Consider the following 15,281-nt stretch of genomic DNA (forward strand, 5'->3'; position numbering starts at 1 on the left):
TTTTTTTGGCGGAACCGGGGATTGAACTCAGATCCTTGCATTTGCCAGTCAAGTGCTTATCCTACTGAGCCATCTCCCTGGCCCCTGGTTATTCACATTGTTAAATGAATATAACTTGAAATTTCCTGAATTTATCAAAGTAAAGGAAAATTGCATAAAATACATTTGAGGAAAGATTTTAATCTGTTTACCATGTACTATAATGCATCATTTACCTTTTTTTCTCTGATTCATTTTATCAGCTGTCAGTAACTAGATTTAGAATCTTTACGTAAGTCCAGAGTATTTTCAGCAAAGATTTTCTTTAAGGGTATAGAAAGTCTTGGTCATTTCCAGTTATTTGTTTTTCATTTATTGTATGGTTTATGATAATGAAAAAGGAAAGAGCAGTAAAGTAAGAGAGAGGGTACGCTGTGTATCTGTCTGGTCAAATCATTACCATACTGTTCTATTCTGAGGGTCATTGCTCCTCTTTAGTTCTGAGTTTACTGATCTTTAAAATGAAGAAACTGGGCCTTATGATCTTTAACACTGACCTAGCCTTGAAAATGTGTAAATAACTGTGACCAACATTAGAAATCTGGACTAAGCGGGTCTAGAGGGTGCTGCCTAGGTAAAAGCTACATAAAGTCCTGTGTTCTTTGAGTCCCATGCCAAGTTTCATCTATTGTGAGCCTGTAGGAAATAAGACTAGTATTTATGCAGAAATGAGTAAAAGAAGTGCAGAAACACTACTAGTAAAGTAATATATGGTGAAGTTAAAAATTACAGGCTTTTGTAATTTACAAATGTCCCCAAAACTAAAGTTTTAGTTGCTTAGATATATGACTAGACAAGCAGACAAGCTCAAAACCTCTTTCTTTCTTTCTTTCTTTCTTTCTTTCTTTCTTTCTTTCTTTCTTTCTTTCTTTTTTTTTTGGCGGAACTGGGGATTGAACTCAGGGCCTTGCACTTGCCAGGGAAGCACTTATTGCACTGAGCCATCTCCTTGGCCCTCAAAACCTTTCTTAAGCATGACATCCCTTGGTGTTCTTTATATGGCATATGTGGGAGGGGGTAATGGAGTTTGAACTCTTTGTACTAAGTTACATTCTAGCTCTCATTTATTCTGAGACAGGATCTTATGGTACTCAGGCTTGGCTTAATTTATTATCCTTGCACTTCAGCCTTCCAGAATACTGAAATTGCTGTTGTGTACCTCCGTGCCTGGCTGGGATCTTAATAATAACCCAAAAAATGAAGAAAATAGGTCAAGCATGGTGGTGCATCCAAGTAATCCCAGCACAGGAAGGCTGAGGCGGGAGAATCGCTGCAAGTTGGAGGCCAGCCTAGGCTGCATAGTGAGCTCAAGGCTGGCCTGAACTACATAACAAGACCCTGCCCCAAAAAAAAGCCTCCCTCTCCTTGCAAAAAAAAAAAAAGAAAATAGGCTAAGGGTTGGATTTAGTACCAGTATTTCTAGACCTATATTTCCAAAAGTTTTATAGCTGGTTTTGAAGAGACAGAGAACTAAGGGTGGCAAAGAAGGAAAAAATAGAATAATGACTTTACAGGTTGTTGCTGGGCCAAAGAGTTGAGGGAGCATCTGATTCTTGCTGGCTGCCTCTCTAAGCCTTGGAGGAGATTTATTGATTGGGGGCCACATGGAGATTGAATTTTTTGTACTAAATTACATTCCCAGCCATCTTATTTTTTATTTTGAGAAAAGGTCTCACAGAGGTTCTGGGCTTGTCTTAAATTGTGGTGCTGAACAGCAAAATTGAGATTTCAGGACAATTGACATCTCTGTTTCAGGTGTAAGACTCATAACTAGCCACATTTGGCAAGTACAATGCCAGTTTTTTTCCACAGGGCCTACATAGGGAGTTAACTTTAGGTTTCTTCTAGAAAGGCACACCAGGTTTTCTTCACTTTTTATATTCCCTTGAAGGTCTTGAGATTTAATGGATCGTTTGGGAAATGAATTTTGTGTTGTTTTAAAGTGTGACTACCTATTTGGTGTTTTACTTTAACCTGTCCAAACAGATATATAGTGCAAGACCTAATGGAAACAGATCTTTACAAGCTCTTGAAGACACAACACCTCAGCAACGACCACATCTGCTATTTTCTTTACCAGATCCTCAGAGGGTTAAAATATATCCACTCAGCTAATGTTCTGCACCGTGACCTCAAGCCTTCCAACCTGCTGCTCAACACCACCTGTGATCTCAAGGTCCGCCAGTTTACTTATTCTTAGGATAGTGCATATTTTTAAAACTTATACTGACATGTAATTATAGTTGTTACTCATTTAAAAATATATCAGAAATACATGAACAGTTCTATGGTTTAAAAAACAAAAGCTAGTCCTCTTTTTTTTTTTTTTTTACCTCATTCTTTCTCTGCAAGATGACTAACCTGTAACAAATTGATGTATTTCCTTCCAGCATTTATTATATATTCTTACATATGTGTGTATTTTCATATTTTTATATGAACAGATACACATTATGTGTGAGTTTTATTTATTTATTTCTGTGTATTCTTTTTGTGGTACCAGGGATAGAACTGGGGACCTTATGCTTGCCAGGCAGGTGTTTATACCACTAAGCTATCCCCCGGCCCTAAGTTTTAAGATTCTGTTTCGTTGGTTGGTTTTTTTTTTTTCCTGAGGAAAATCTAAGATCCTTTATAGTCTGCAGAGTTTTTTGAAAATGCTGTGTATATCTGTATTTTAATGGATGGCAGAGCTAAATAAGAATGGAGACCTATACATGTCTTTATTTTAATAAAGAGATGTAAATTCAATCCAATAAAATGCATATAACTTTAAGACCAAAAAAATGGAAAGGATATCACTTGCTAATGGATCAGAAAAAAGACAGTTGGAGGATTCACACTTCTAATTTCAAAACTTAATAAAAACGTACAGTAAGTAAGACTGTGCTACTGATATAAGGATAGGGATGGATTAATGGAAGAGAATTGAAAGTCAAATCCATGTGTCTGTGTCAATTGATTTTTTTTTTTTTTTTTAAGTCTTTATTTACTCATTTGGTACAGGGTCTCACTATGCAGGATTTGTAGTGATCCTCCTGTCTCAGCCTCTCCAGCACTAGGATTATAGGCATGTGCCAGTAGGCCCTCTTTCTGGGCCCTGCACAGCACGCAGTACCAGGGATTGAATCGAGCTTCTTATACTTGGTAGGCAGGTGCTCAGACCGCCAAGCTATCTCCCCAGCCATGTGTCAACTGATTTTTGACAAGGGGGTTAAGACCACTTGAAAAAGAAGTCTTTTTTTTTTTTTTTTTTTTAAACAACAAAAACAAATCCTGAAACACTTGAATAGGCACATGCAAAAGAATGACACTGGATCCTCCCTTGTACCTCTACAAAAACTAACTCAAAATGAGTCAAAGACTTAAAATTTAAGAGCTAAAATTTGTAATACTATTAGGAAACATGGGAGTAAATCTTTGTGATTTTTGCGTTAAGCAAACTTTTAGACATGACACCAAAAGTACAAACAACAACAAAAAATTGAAAGGAAATTTGAGCCCAAAGTGGGCAACTTAGTGACTTAGTAAGACACTGTTTAAAAATAAAAAAATGAGAAAAAAGGCTAGGGCTGTAGCCAAAACCCAAATAAAAATTGAAACCTGAACTACATAGTAATACATGAAGTAAAAAGAAAGCCTATAGAAGCTGTGAAGTCATATGTTTGATAAGGGACTTACAACTGAATACAGACAACTCTGCATTCATGGTTCAACATCCACAGGTCCTAATGTATCCAACAACTGCAGGTAAAAAATACATGGGAAAAATGTATCTGTATGGATATGTACTTGTTTCTTTGTCATTATTTTCTACATAATACAGTATAACAACACTGACATAGCATTTACATTATATAAGTTTTATAGGTAGCCTAGAGATTAAAGTATATGAGAGGATGGCATGTACTTTGTAAACAAAAATTGTGCCACTTCATGTAAGGGATTTGAACATCCATATTGATAACCTGAGGTCCTGGATCCAGTCACCCACAGATACTGAGGAATGACTATTATAAAGAACTCCTCTAACTTAGTGATAAAAAATAAATAGCCAGGGGTGGTAGCACACACCTGTAATTGAACCACTCTGAAGGCTGAGACAGGAGGATCCCTGTGAGTCCCAAGCCAGCCTGGGCTACCAAGTGAGTTCAAGGTTAGCCTGAATTACATATTGGAAACCCTGCCTCAAAAAAAGACAAAAACAAAAACCCAGTGTTAAAATGAGTAAAAGTATCTGAATAGGCATTTCCCTAAAGACATTCAGATGGACCATTATTAGAACATGAAGAGATGCTTTGACATCATTCAGCAGGATAATAAGTGTAAGTCAGAATTACAGTGGGATAGCATTTTGTACATACTAAGATGGCTGTGATGCAAAGTGAGGCAAAAACATTAGCAAAGATTATGTTCCTAAGTCTATATCTAAATGAAGTGAAAATGTTTTGTTTTGTTTTTTCATAAAAATTGTTCTTGGTAACATTATTTATTACTGGCAAAAAGTGGAAAAAATCTCAAGTGTCCAACTAGTGTTACATAAATTATGGCAGTGTCATACAGTGAAGTAAAAAGGAGCTAGTGTACTGATAATGCTATAACTTGGGTGAATTATGCAGATGAAAGAAGCCAGTCATATAAAAACCAAATATTTTATGATCCCAATTATGAGTTCTCCAGAATATGCAAATCTGTAATCAGAAAGTAGGTCAGTAGATGCTTAGGGCTTGTGGAATTAGGTGAGAAATGAAGAGGGAGTACTGATTCTTTGGAATTTCTCTTTGAGATTTTAAAAAGTGCTCTCAAAAAAAAAAGTGCTCTCAAATTAGATAATGGCAATAGTTTTGTAACCTTACTATAATTCCAAAAGCAATTGAATTAGTGCTTTGTTTTATTTTATTTTATTTTTTGCGGTACTGGGGATTGAACTCAGGCCCTTGCTCTTGCCAGGCAAGCGCTTATTCTACCGAGCCATCTCCCTGGACCCAAATTGTGCACTTTAAATGGGTACTTATTGGGTGTGGTGGTGCATGCCTACGTCCTAGCATTCAATAGGCCGAGTCAGGAGGAACACTACAGTGCAAGGCTAGCCTGGCTACATAGTGATTTCCAGTCTAGCCTGAACTATACAGTGAGACCCCGTCTCAAAAAAACAAAATAAAGAGGGGTTTAAATTGTATGGTACATTAATTACATCTCGGTATTGACATTAAAAGTACATGTAGCTGTAGCAATAATCATGTTTTGGGATTTCTGTCAAGTAGATACTGCTGGGGCTGGTGAGATGGCTCAGTGGTCTAAAGCACCTACTTAGAATAAGCTTAGCAAAGCACAGGGACCGCAGTTCAATCCCCTAGCACCGCATGCCAGCCAGGGCCGCCCCCTGGTGGGCTGAGCTGGCCACACACACACACACACACACACACACACACTAAATAAATTAAAAAAAAAAAAAGTAGATACTGCTGTGTGAAGTTTTGTCATGTACACTAGGCCAGGGAAGTGAGCGTCTATCCTTAAAATCTGTAAACTAATAAATTAGAAATCATGGGGCCGGGAAGTTAGCTCAGTAGAATAAGTGCTTGCCTGGCAAGCGCAAGGGCCTGAATTCAATCCCCAGTTCTGCCCAAAAAAAAAAAAAAAAATCTTGATAGATAATAGTTAATGAACATGTGCTATTCTTCAGATACAGAAAAGAGTGGTGTGCCAATGCAAAGGAGAGAAGACAGTATTCATGTCAGTGTTCTAAGGATGGACAGGCTTTTAGTAATGGAGTGGCTGGGCTGGGCATAGGATATTACATAGGCAGAAGGAATAACAAAAATGAGTAAGTGGAGTAAAACAAAAACTAAATCCTCTTAGGGGGAATTTTTCCTTTTATTTTTACTTGAAAATATGCACCCTTAAGAATAAAACAAATACAACCAGACTACTTTGGGCGTTTTTGTTTTATTTTTTATTTTGTGTATTTAGTACAGCGTCTGCAGAGTCTCACTACACAGATTGGACTCAGTGATCCTCCTGTTTTTACCCTCCCAAGCACTGGGATTATAGGTGCACGCCACCACTCCCAGTCCTAGTTGCCATCTCAGTGCATGCTGAGGATCAAACTCTGGCCGCTGCACTCTGCCTAAGCAGGTGCTTTAGTCCTCTGAGCTATCTGGCTGGCCTTCAGACTACTTCGTTATGTTTTTTACTGTTGATGGACTTTGCCTTACATAGGGCCATTTTACTCACCTGTTCGCCAAGATTTACAAGCACACTGATAACATGAATTGCAAGTCAAGTCATTCACGTAATCTCTAGGCATAGTTTTCAAACCTCAATTTAAAATTGAGAATGAGAAACAAAAGGGCACACTAATATAGGAATTTAAAGTATGGCAATTCATTCACCTTCAAAATGTACATAGAAAATGTGATGTACCATATGAATAAATCTATTCAGGATTGCATCTCTTTTCAAAGAGAAGTGTGGGCAAGCATGCCCATGCAGGATAGGATTTGATTGCACTTGGGAGGCTGAAGTAAGAGGATCTCAAGATGAGTACCAGTTATACTTTCTAGGCACAGAGGTCTGAGAGACTGTGCATCATGGTTACAAGGTACTGAGAATGTGATGGACCACAGTGATTCCAGAACTGAAGTGGAAAAAGATGCTCTTCCCCAATGATACTCTTGTCACCTGTCATATATACACACTGAGCTTCAATCACTCTCTGCCACACTTAAAGGCTTTCAGACACCAAATCTCTTAGGAAGAAAGGATAGGGAAGAACAACTATATATTTGCTTTTAATTTTAAAGAAGAATATAGGGTGTGATCAGAAATACAGTGCTTTATTATTACTACAGTAAAAGACACATCAACTTCCCTCAAACTGCTTCCACTGCACTTCAAACACAATTATTTGTCTTGTCCTTGCTACTTTCTAAAGCACATATGGAAGCCTTCTTTTCATGAGTGTCCTTAGCTGTTCTGACATGGCTACCTGAATCAATTCAAGATATTTACCTTTCATTGTCATTTGTCTTTGTGGAAGAGCCAGAGATTGCATGGTACCAGATCCAGTGGATGAGCATGATGCTTTGTCATAAAAACACATCATGTTTTTATGAGCCTACCTACCCATTGTATTTTTTATCACACCTCATATAAATGTGGAAAACAACTTCCAGAATTACTTCAGCAAATGGCAAGAACAATGGGATAAGTGTGTTCAAAGCAAAAGAGAATGTTCTGGGGGTATTAGCAGCAGTGTGTCTTTCATTGTAATGTTTTTCAAAATTATTCACCATTCATGTATTTTGATTATTGCTTGTATTGCAGTAATCAATCAGTGATAAAGGTAAGTTGTCTTTTTCAATTTTGATTTTTTTGGTTTTTTTTTTTTGCGGTACCGGGGATTGAACTCAGGACCTTGCGCTTGCCAGGCAAGTGCCTATTTTACTGAGTTATCTCCCCAGCCCATGTCTTTTCCTATTGAGGAAATACTGTTTATCCTAGTTTTTAATTTTTCATTCTACCTTAGTATTGCCATAATTGAAAAATTATAATTTGTTGCCATTACTGTATTATTTATGCATATAAAGTCTTTAACCATGGTGCTTTATGCTGTGCTTTTTGGTTTTTGTTGTTGTTGTTAACCACACAAAATCTCTTTTAATAGTGTTCACAGCACCTTAAATTCTGATAGTTAAAAATTAGGAATAACCTAAGTGTCTGTCAACAAGATAGTGAAATAACCAGCTGTGCTACCCAGTATAATAAATGTATACACACTGCAGTAGATGTTTATTGTTAAAAGATGATTAGTGATTTGGGTATTGTGAAAAACAATCATTATTAGGGCCTCTGCTGGTTAATCCACCACAGTATAGTGCTTTGCCAGAACATTTAAAGTATTTTATTCATCAAATATTGAATATCCCGTACATGTCAGACACTTCAGAATAAGAAGTAGGTTAAGTATTGCCTTTTTAAGGAACTTATGTTCTGTTTGGGAGAAACAGGCATTTGTATAGTTATTTATCATGAATTGTGATTGTATACTTTCATATAAATGTAACAAAATAATACGGAAGTTCATAAAAGTGATCAATTAATTGGGGGGGGGTGATTCCTGAGAAACTTCTCTGGAGGAGGAAGTTCCCAGCTGTATATTTAAGAAAGTTGAGTGGCATATAAAGTCTTGAAAGTCGGGTCTGTGTGACTATGAAGACCGTTAGCATTTACCAACATGCCCCTGTCTACTTTCTTTCAAAAAAAAATTTTAAAACCTTTAAAAAATGGGATAGAGAAGGTCAGCAAAGGGTGGCTTTGAGATGTTTGGGTGGGTTAAATAAGGCAATTCACAACGTGGCTTATCTTGTGCCATGTTTGTGATGTTAACAGACATCCTTGCAGTTTAAGATGACACTTTTAAAATTAAATTCTCTCCTAATGAAAAAATTTTGATCTTGAGTCAGTGTATGATAGCACATGGCTGTACTCATAGCACTCAGGAGACTGAGGTAGGAGGATTAGAAGTTGAAGGCTATCCTAGGCTACATATCAAGACCTTTTTTTTTTTTTCCCCTTTCTTGTCTCTTGTTTTTATTACCCCCCCTTTTTTTTAACAAACATTTACTTTAAAGAGAGTATAGCAATAATTGGTATGACTTTAGAAGCAGTACACACTTAGAAGATCAAAATTACAGGTATTTCAAGTGTGGTTTTAGTATTACACATTTCTATCCTCAAAATAGTTGCTTAGTTCACAGATATCAGCACAGAATTAGTCAGGGTGAGTGTTCTACCCATTAACTGCTATTTTCAAAAACCTGATGAAGATTTATATGACCATTGCCTTACCATCTTGTTTATATAAATGTATGGTTTTGCCCCTGCCATATTTCCTAACTTTTCTCTTTCTCTCTCTTTGTTGTTTAATCCTTAAATTCTTGCTTTCCATTTAACTGTGTTATACCTTTCAATTTTTATTTCTTATGAGTTCTTACACTAGGGATCAAGACCTTATCTTTAAAAAAAAGCTTGTTCCTCATTCCATAGACTGAGAAGATTAGTTAAAAGATTTGAACTAGAGAGATGGCTTAATATTACTTTACAAATAATACTCAGGAATCTAAGGATGAATTAGATTGTAGGTAGGGAGGCTGGCTTTTATGGGAGCTTAAATAAGCTAAAGACAATGCTAAAATATAAAAACAGCCAGTTCAAGAGGTGCTTTAGGGGATTTTAACTACAGTGCCTTCTCTCTGTTGCTTTAGAATTGCCCAGGTCTCCCATCATTAACATGTCTTCATTACTCCAATGTCACTTCACTTGGATCCTCTTCCTGGAGTGCTTGTCCCATGACAGTCACTCTGTCCAGTACTAGTGTAGTAATTTTCTCTTGCTCTGTAATAAATTACCCCAAAACATAGTGACCTAAAAGTTATATGTTATCAGTTTCTGTGGGTTAAGAGTTTGGTCAAGAGGCCAGCAAGATAGCTTAGTGGACTAGCACCTGCTTTGGCAAGTGCAGGGACCGGGGTTTAATCCCCTGTCCGACATGCTGTGCTGGCCCCACCTCTGGGGCATGCTGAGCTGGTGGAAACTGGGCGTGGTGGTGCATACCTGTAATCCCAGCACTGGGGAGGCTGAAAAGAGGAGGTTCACTATGAGTCTAAGCTGAGTAATGAGACCCTGAACCAAATACATAAAGTGGAAAAAAAAAAAAAAAAGTTCAGTCAGTCAAAGTGCAGCAGGATGGCACTTACATGTGTTTTTGTCTTACCTTTTGTGGACTAAAACTTAAAAGAACAGGTGCAAAAAATAAATCCTCTTTTGCAACCCAGAACTCATTGTTTGGTATGAGTTTTGATACATTAAAGAAGGAATATTACTGCTAGTTGCAGTGGTTACAGATCTGTGATCTTGAGAATAAGGTTTGGACTGTATAGTGAGATTGTCTCAAAAAAGAAAAGAAAAATAAAAAATTAATGATTACCTATGCAAAAATAAATAAAAAAGTACAGCAGGGATGGCTGGTTTTTTTCTAAGGTGCCTGGGTCTTGACCAGAAGATGTGAAGGCAGAGCGTGGAGTCATCACTTACATGCCTGTTGGCAATTAATGCAGACTGTTGCTGGTATGCCTGTAGGCCATGTGGCCCAGGTTTCCTTAAAACATGGTTCCAAATGCCCCAATAGAAGGAGCCAAGTACAAGCCATGTTTCATTTTATAATGTAGCCTCGAAAGTCATACAACATGACTTCTGCTATATTTGGATGATTTAAGAAATTACAGAAGTTCAGACAAAGAGCTTATAAGAAGAGCAAGAGGGGCCCAGCGTGTTACAATCAGCTATGTGGATCACAATTCCAAGACTCATTAGGGCAACTTAGCAAGACGCTGTCTCAAAATAAAAAGGCTTGGGATATAGCTCAGAAGTAGAATACTTGCCTAGTGTATGTAGGGTCATGGGTTTAATACCAAGTACTGAGGTGTGTGGATGGAGTGGTGTTATATTGGTATGTTATTCTTTAGAAAATGTGTGTAGTCTTATCACAACTATGTTTAAACTTATCCACAACACTTAAAGTCCCTGTCTTAGTAGATTTAAGAATCTTAGCAAGCTCTCTAAAATTCAGCTTCCATTTCTTTGTCCCTACTTCAAGAGGAATATATAAATATCCTCTTCACTACTTGGTCTCATTGTCTATGATTCTGGTTTGTTTTGCTTTGCTTTGCTTTTTTAATCTATCTAGGATTTGTTGTGATTTACTTGAGCCATGCAAAATTGTGTCAAGTCTGAACCTATGCAGTCTATGATAGTGGCATCAAGTATAGTGACAGATCTGTGTTCATATTCTTTCCAGAACTTGCAGTGGTTTTGCTCTGTTGAAGAGGTGCAGTAATTTTTCTGTTTGGATGATTCAGCATGTGTCTTCAGGTGTCATTCATACTACAAAAGGCAGACTGAGTGATGAGTCATGGTTGATGATGAATAAAATGAAGTGTTAGACCTGAAAAGAAAGTATGTGTCTCTCAAAAATTAAAATGTTCAGTGCACACAGAAGTAGAATGAATTGGCGAAAGTTCGATATGGCAAGTGATGACTCTTAAGAAGTGGAAGAAATAATTTGTTCATTGCTTCTCCCAGTTGGCTGATGTTGTTAGTAAGTGTAGAAACCCTTCCTGGAATTTGCTTCATGGGAATTGGTAGAAAAGATGCAAAAGAAACAAACAGAATACAGATACACTAAAAGCCTTAAATCATTTAAACAGAATTAGAATTTAGTTGTGTTCCCTTTAAAAGCTTATGCTCAGCAGCATAAGTACCTGCCTGGCAAATGCAAGGTTCTGAGTTTGATCCCTGGTACCACAAAAAAAAAAAAAAGCATATGGCTGTTTCTCAGCCAGATCATCTGAGAAGCCATGATTGTCTTTAATACACTGTTAGCAAAAAGGCATTCTGTGAAAGGAGACATCCAAAGCTTGTGGTGGAAGTTACATAGACCCAGAGAGTGCATTGGCTGGATTTACAAGCTAGAACTACAGAGGACAGGACTTCCTCACGACCTCACCCTGAGAGAATCACATGGAGAATGTCTATAGGAGAATTACTGGAGAAGCAAACGTGCTGTCTGCTCCTGTCTTCCAGAGGCCACATGCTGATCAGTGGGGCTTTGAGAAGATGTGGGACCATGGGGACACTATAGCTGACTTGCTTTTAGGAGGTGGGTCATAGTTGGGAGAGGCAGGTTATTGTGGAAGTGACTTGGAAGGGTTTATCTCCTTTTTTAGCTCCTCCCTTCTCCCTCTCTCTGTCTCTGTCCTTCCTGGCCCTTACGATGTGAACAGTTTTTTTCCTGCAGTGGCTTCTGCTATAGCACTTCTGTCTTCTAACTGGCTGAGTGTGCATTAAACTATGAACCAATATAAACCTGTCCTCCTCTAAGTTGTGTCAGGTATAATGGCTCAGCAATGAACAAAGTGACTAAGACATCTCCTTTTGATGATGAAAGTGACAGTGTGTCAAAGACTGAAATTATGTAACATAGACATCTGACTTACTAGATTTTATAGTTGAAGCAAGCAACAGGGACATAAGATCTTTTGATCTACCTGTTGATGCCAGCCTTTGAGGTAGGGACTGCCAGAGGAGGATATTTGTGTTGTGGGTGGGATCCTTTCAGATCTTTATGAATTATTGAAATATTCAAACTGTGAGATATCTAAACATTTATATTTAGATAGTCTCAAAGCCTATAAGTATCTTAGACTTGTCCCCTTTTTTACTTCATTTTTTTAAAAAATTATTTATTTGTGGGCTGGTGAGATGGCTCAGTGGTCTAAAGCACCTACTTAGAACAAGCTTGGCAAAGAGCAGGAACCGCGGTTCAATCCCCCAGCACCGCATGCCAGCCAGCCCCGCCCCCTGGTGGGCTGAGCTGGCCACACACACACACAAATAAATAAATTTAAAAAAAAAATTATTTATTTGTGTGTATGTGTGTGTGTGGCCAGCTCAGCCCACCAGGGGGCGGCCCTGGCTGGCATGCAGTGCTGGGAGATGGAACTGTGGTCCCTGTGCTTTGCCAAGCTTGTTCTAAGTAGGTGCTTTAGACCACTGAACCATCTCACCAGCCCCCTTTACTTCATTTTTATAGCCTGAGTTCAGGACTATGTTCTTAGCTACTTAGTGTAATAATCATCCACATTAGTCTGCCTTCTAGTCTACCCTCTACTATACTCTGATTTATCTTTTAATAACATACTTCTTCAGTTGGTTCTCTGAGGGCCAAAGAATTCAAATGTCCTGCATTTGTATGAGGCCAAGTACATTACCATAATATTTTATATATGTTGGAATCTAGTAAGATAGTTGAATAGCATTACAGTATTTCATCCAGTATTGTATCAGATAATAAAAGGCTGGGGATTTTTTATTTTGTTTTTTTAAGGAAACTTACATATTTAGTACATGAAGCTTTTTTTTTTGTATTTAGTACAGGGTCTTACTATATAGATCAGACTTGTAGTGATCCTCTTGTTTTCAGCCTCCCAAGCACTGGGATTACAGGCACATGCCACCATGCTCAGTCTAGTACATGAAACTTTTTAAGCTTTGGGAGTAGATTTGACTATATGAAAAGGGAAGGAAATAAGGAGACTGTTTGGAAATACCACCATTCTTGGGCTGAATAGAGGACTAGCAGAAGGTCTGAGAAATGGAAAGCTAGTGCAGATCGAGTAGCTGATCACACCAGCAGTGAACTCTGAAACTTTGGTGATAGGATGGGGCCAAGAAAGGGTCCTGAATGTGTCTAGCATTTGCAACAAAGTATCTGATCATGATGGTAATTACTGATTATTGTCAGTTATTCCTGCTGTTGTCTTTTATGATTTATATTGAGCTGGTTGAATTTCTGAGATTTCCTGTTTTTTTCTGTTTTAGATCTGTGACTTTGGCTTGGCCCGTGTTGCAGATCCAGATCATGATCACACAGGGTTCCTGACAGAGTATGTGGCCACACGTTGGTACAGAGCTCCAGAAATAATGTTGAATTCCAAGGTAAGGTTAGATTTACATTGAAAACAAAATAAGAATATTTTCTAAATGTGTGGCTGTAAACCTCCCTCTTCAGGATCTTCTTGAGGTTTGGACTGTCTTCTGGCAAGTCATGGTGCTGTCTTAATCCTGTTCTGTATTAAGCTTTTGGGCTCTGGGGTTCAATAATGCTGACATGATGAAGAGTTAGAAGGTTGCCTCTCCAGTCACAGCATAAATGATCCATGTCCCTCTCCTGAGGGCCTGCCTGTAGGAGCTTTCACACCTGCGGCTGTCTTTGTGTTAGAGGTAACCAGAAATTTTATTAATGTGAGCACAAATCACAGCTGTTGTGTAAGGATAAGCATCATCTAATAATGAGGAATAGGTCTGGCGAGATAGTTCATCAGACTAAGTGCCTGCTTGTAGGCAAGTGCAGGGTCAGAGCTTCTATCCCTGGTACCACATACTGCCCCCCCCCCCCCGACACACACACACACACCCCGCACACTGAACCAGTCACTTGAGTCTGGGCATGATGGCACACACCTGTAATCCCAGTGCTAGGGAGGCTGAAAAGGGGAAGGATCACTACAAATCTGAGCCGTGTACATGAGACCCTGTACCAGATACATAAAAAATAAGGATAATAATGAATATGATAATAATGAATATCTTTTCAGCAGAATTATAGTATAATTGGTTGTGCTTAAAGAAAACAGATATGCAAACAATAGGAACTGTGATGGATTCCTTCAAAATTATATACTAGTCCTATTTCCAGAGAGTACATCCAGTTTACATCCAAACTCTGCTAACGAAGTCTGTGTGTTGGTCAGAAGAGTGATTACATGCACTTTTAAAAGTCATAAAAAAGTAAAGTGATACTTTTGTTAGAATTATGAATCAATATGCAAAAATTTTGAGTGCTGCAATTGAGATTGAGATACAGTATTTTTAACATACTACTTCCAAATATGTGAATCATATGCCAAAATTGAGTTAAGGCAGACCTATTACCTGTTTCTGATATCTCAAAGTTATGAGGTTCTTCAGTACATTCTCACCCTAGATGGAAAGAGTTCTCTCCCAGTGTAGAAAGGGTAGCATGGTCCGTTGCTGTGCTTGACCTTTCCCTGAGGCATCACAGAATAATCTGGGTTTTGACCTCTCATATCTCTTAATGACATCTTCATATCTTGATGTGCTGCCTATATGTTACAACATATATTTCTTTTGCTGAATACTAATAAATTTGGGTTCAGGAGGGACTCTTCCTTCCTTCCCCCAAAAATGTTCTTAAATATAGCTCCATCTGTGTTTAAGATAAAGTAAGGAATGCTGGCATGAATGCACACACCTATCATCCCAGCATTCTACAGAAGTAAGAAACCAAGTTTAAGATTAGCCTAGACAACTTGGTGAAACCCTGTCTCAAAAAAACCCAAAAACTTTAAAGCAGAGCTAGAGATATAGCTCAGTGCAAAACCCTTAGATTCAATCCCTACTACTGCCAAAAAGAAAATTATAAACAAATATTGGATGTTGTATCTAGGACCCAATAACCAGAAATAGTCCTGAGAAACTAAGTGGAAATGAAAAGAATGGGTCTAATTAGTTCATAGGCTTTATATTCTTCCTCCATTCTTCATGAGTAGAGATAAGCTATTAGATTAGATTTTTTTTTTTTTTTTAGAAAATGGAAT

General features: G+C 38.0%; 1 protein-coding gene and 1 non-coding gene across 2 annotated transcripts in view; both read left to right on the forward strand.

Moving 5' to 3' along the window:
- The window catches only part of Mapk1 (mitogen-activated protein kinase 1), a 108,962-nt gene that overhangs the window by 39,957 nt on the left and 53,724 nt on the right, over window positions 1-15,281 (forward strand). Inside the window, exons 3-4 of the mRNA XM_004627958.3 lie at window positions 2,026-2,215; window positions 13,483-13,599. Coding sequence (XP_004628015.1) covers window positions 2,026-2,215; window positions 13,483-13,599 — 307 coding nt within the window. The remainder of the gene's footprint in view (window positions 1-2,025; window positions 2,216-13,482; window positions 13,600-15,281) is intronic.
- Window positions 9,792-9,924, forward strand: LOC111815817. Its single transcript, XR_002820451.1, has one exon. It is a non-coding gene; the product is annotated as a small nucleolar RNA SNORA40 (small nucleolar RNA).

Source organism: Octodon degus, unplaced genomic scaffold (assembly GCF_000260255.1).
Source record: "Octodon degus isolate 3935 unplaced genomic scaffold, OctDeg1.0 scaffold00021, whole genome shotgun sequence".
NCBI lineage: Eukaryota > Metazoa > Chordata > Mammalia > Rodentia > Octodontidae > Octodon > Octodon degus.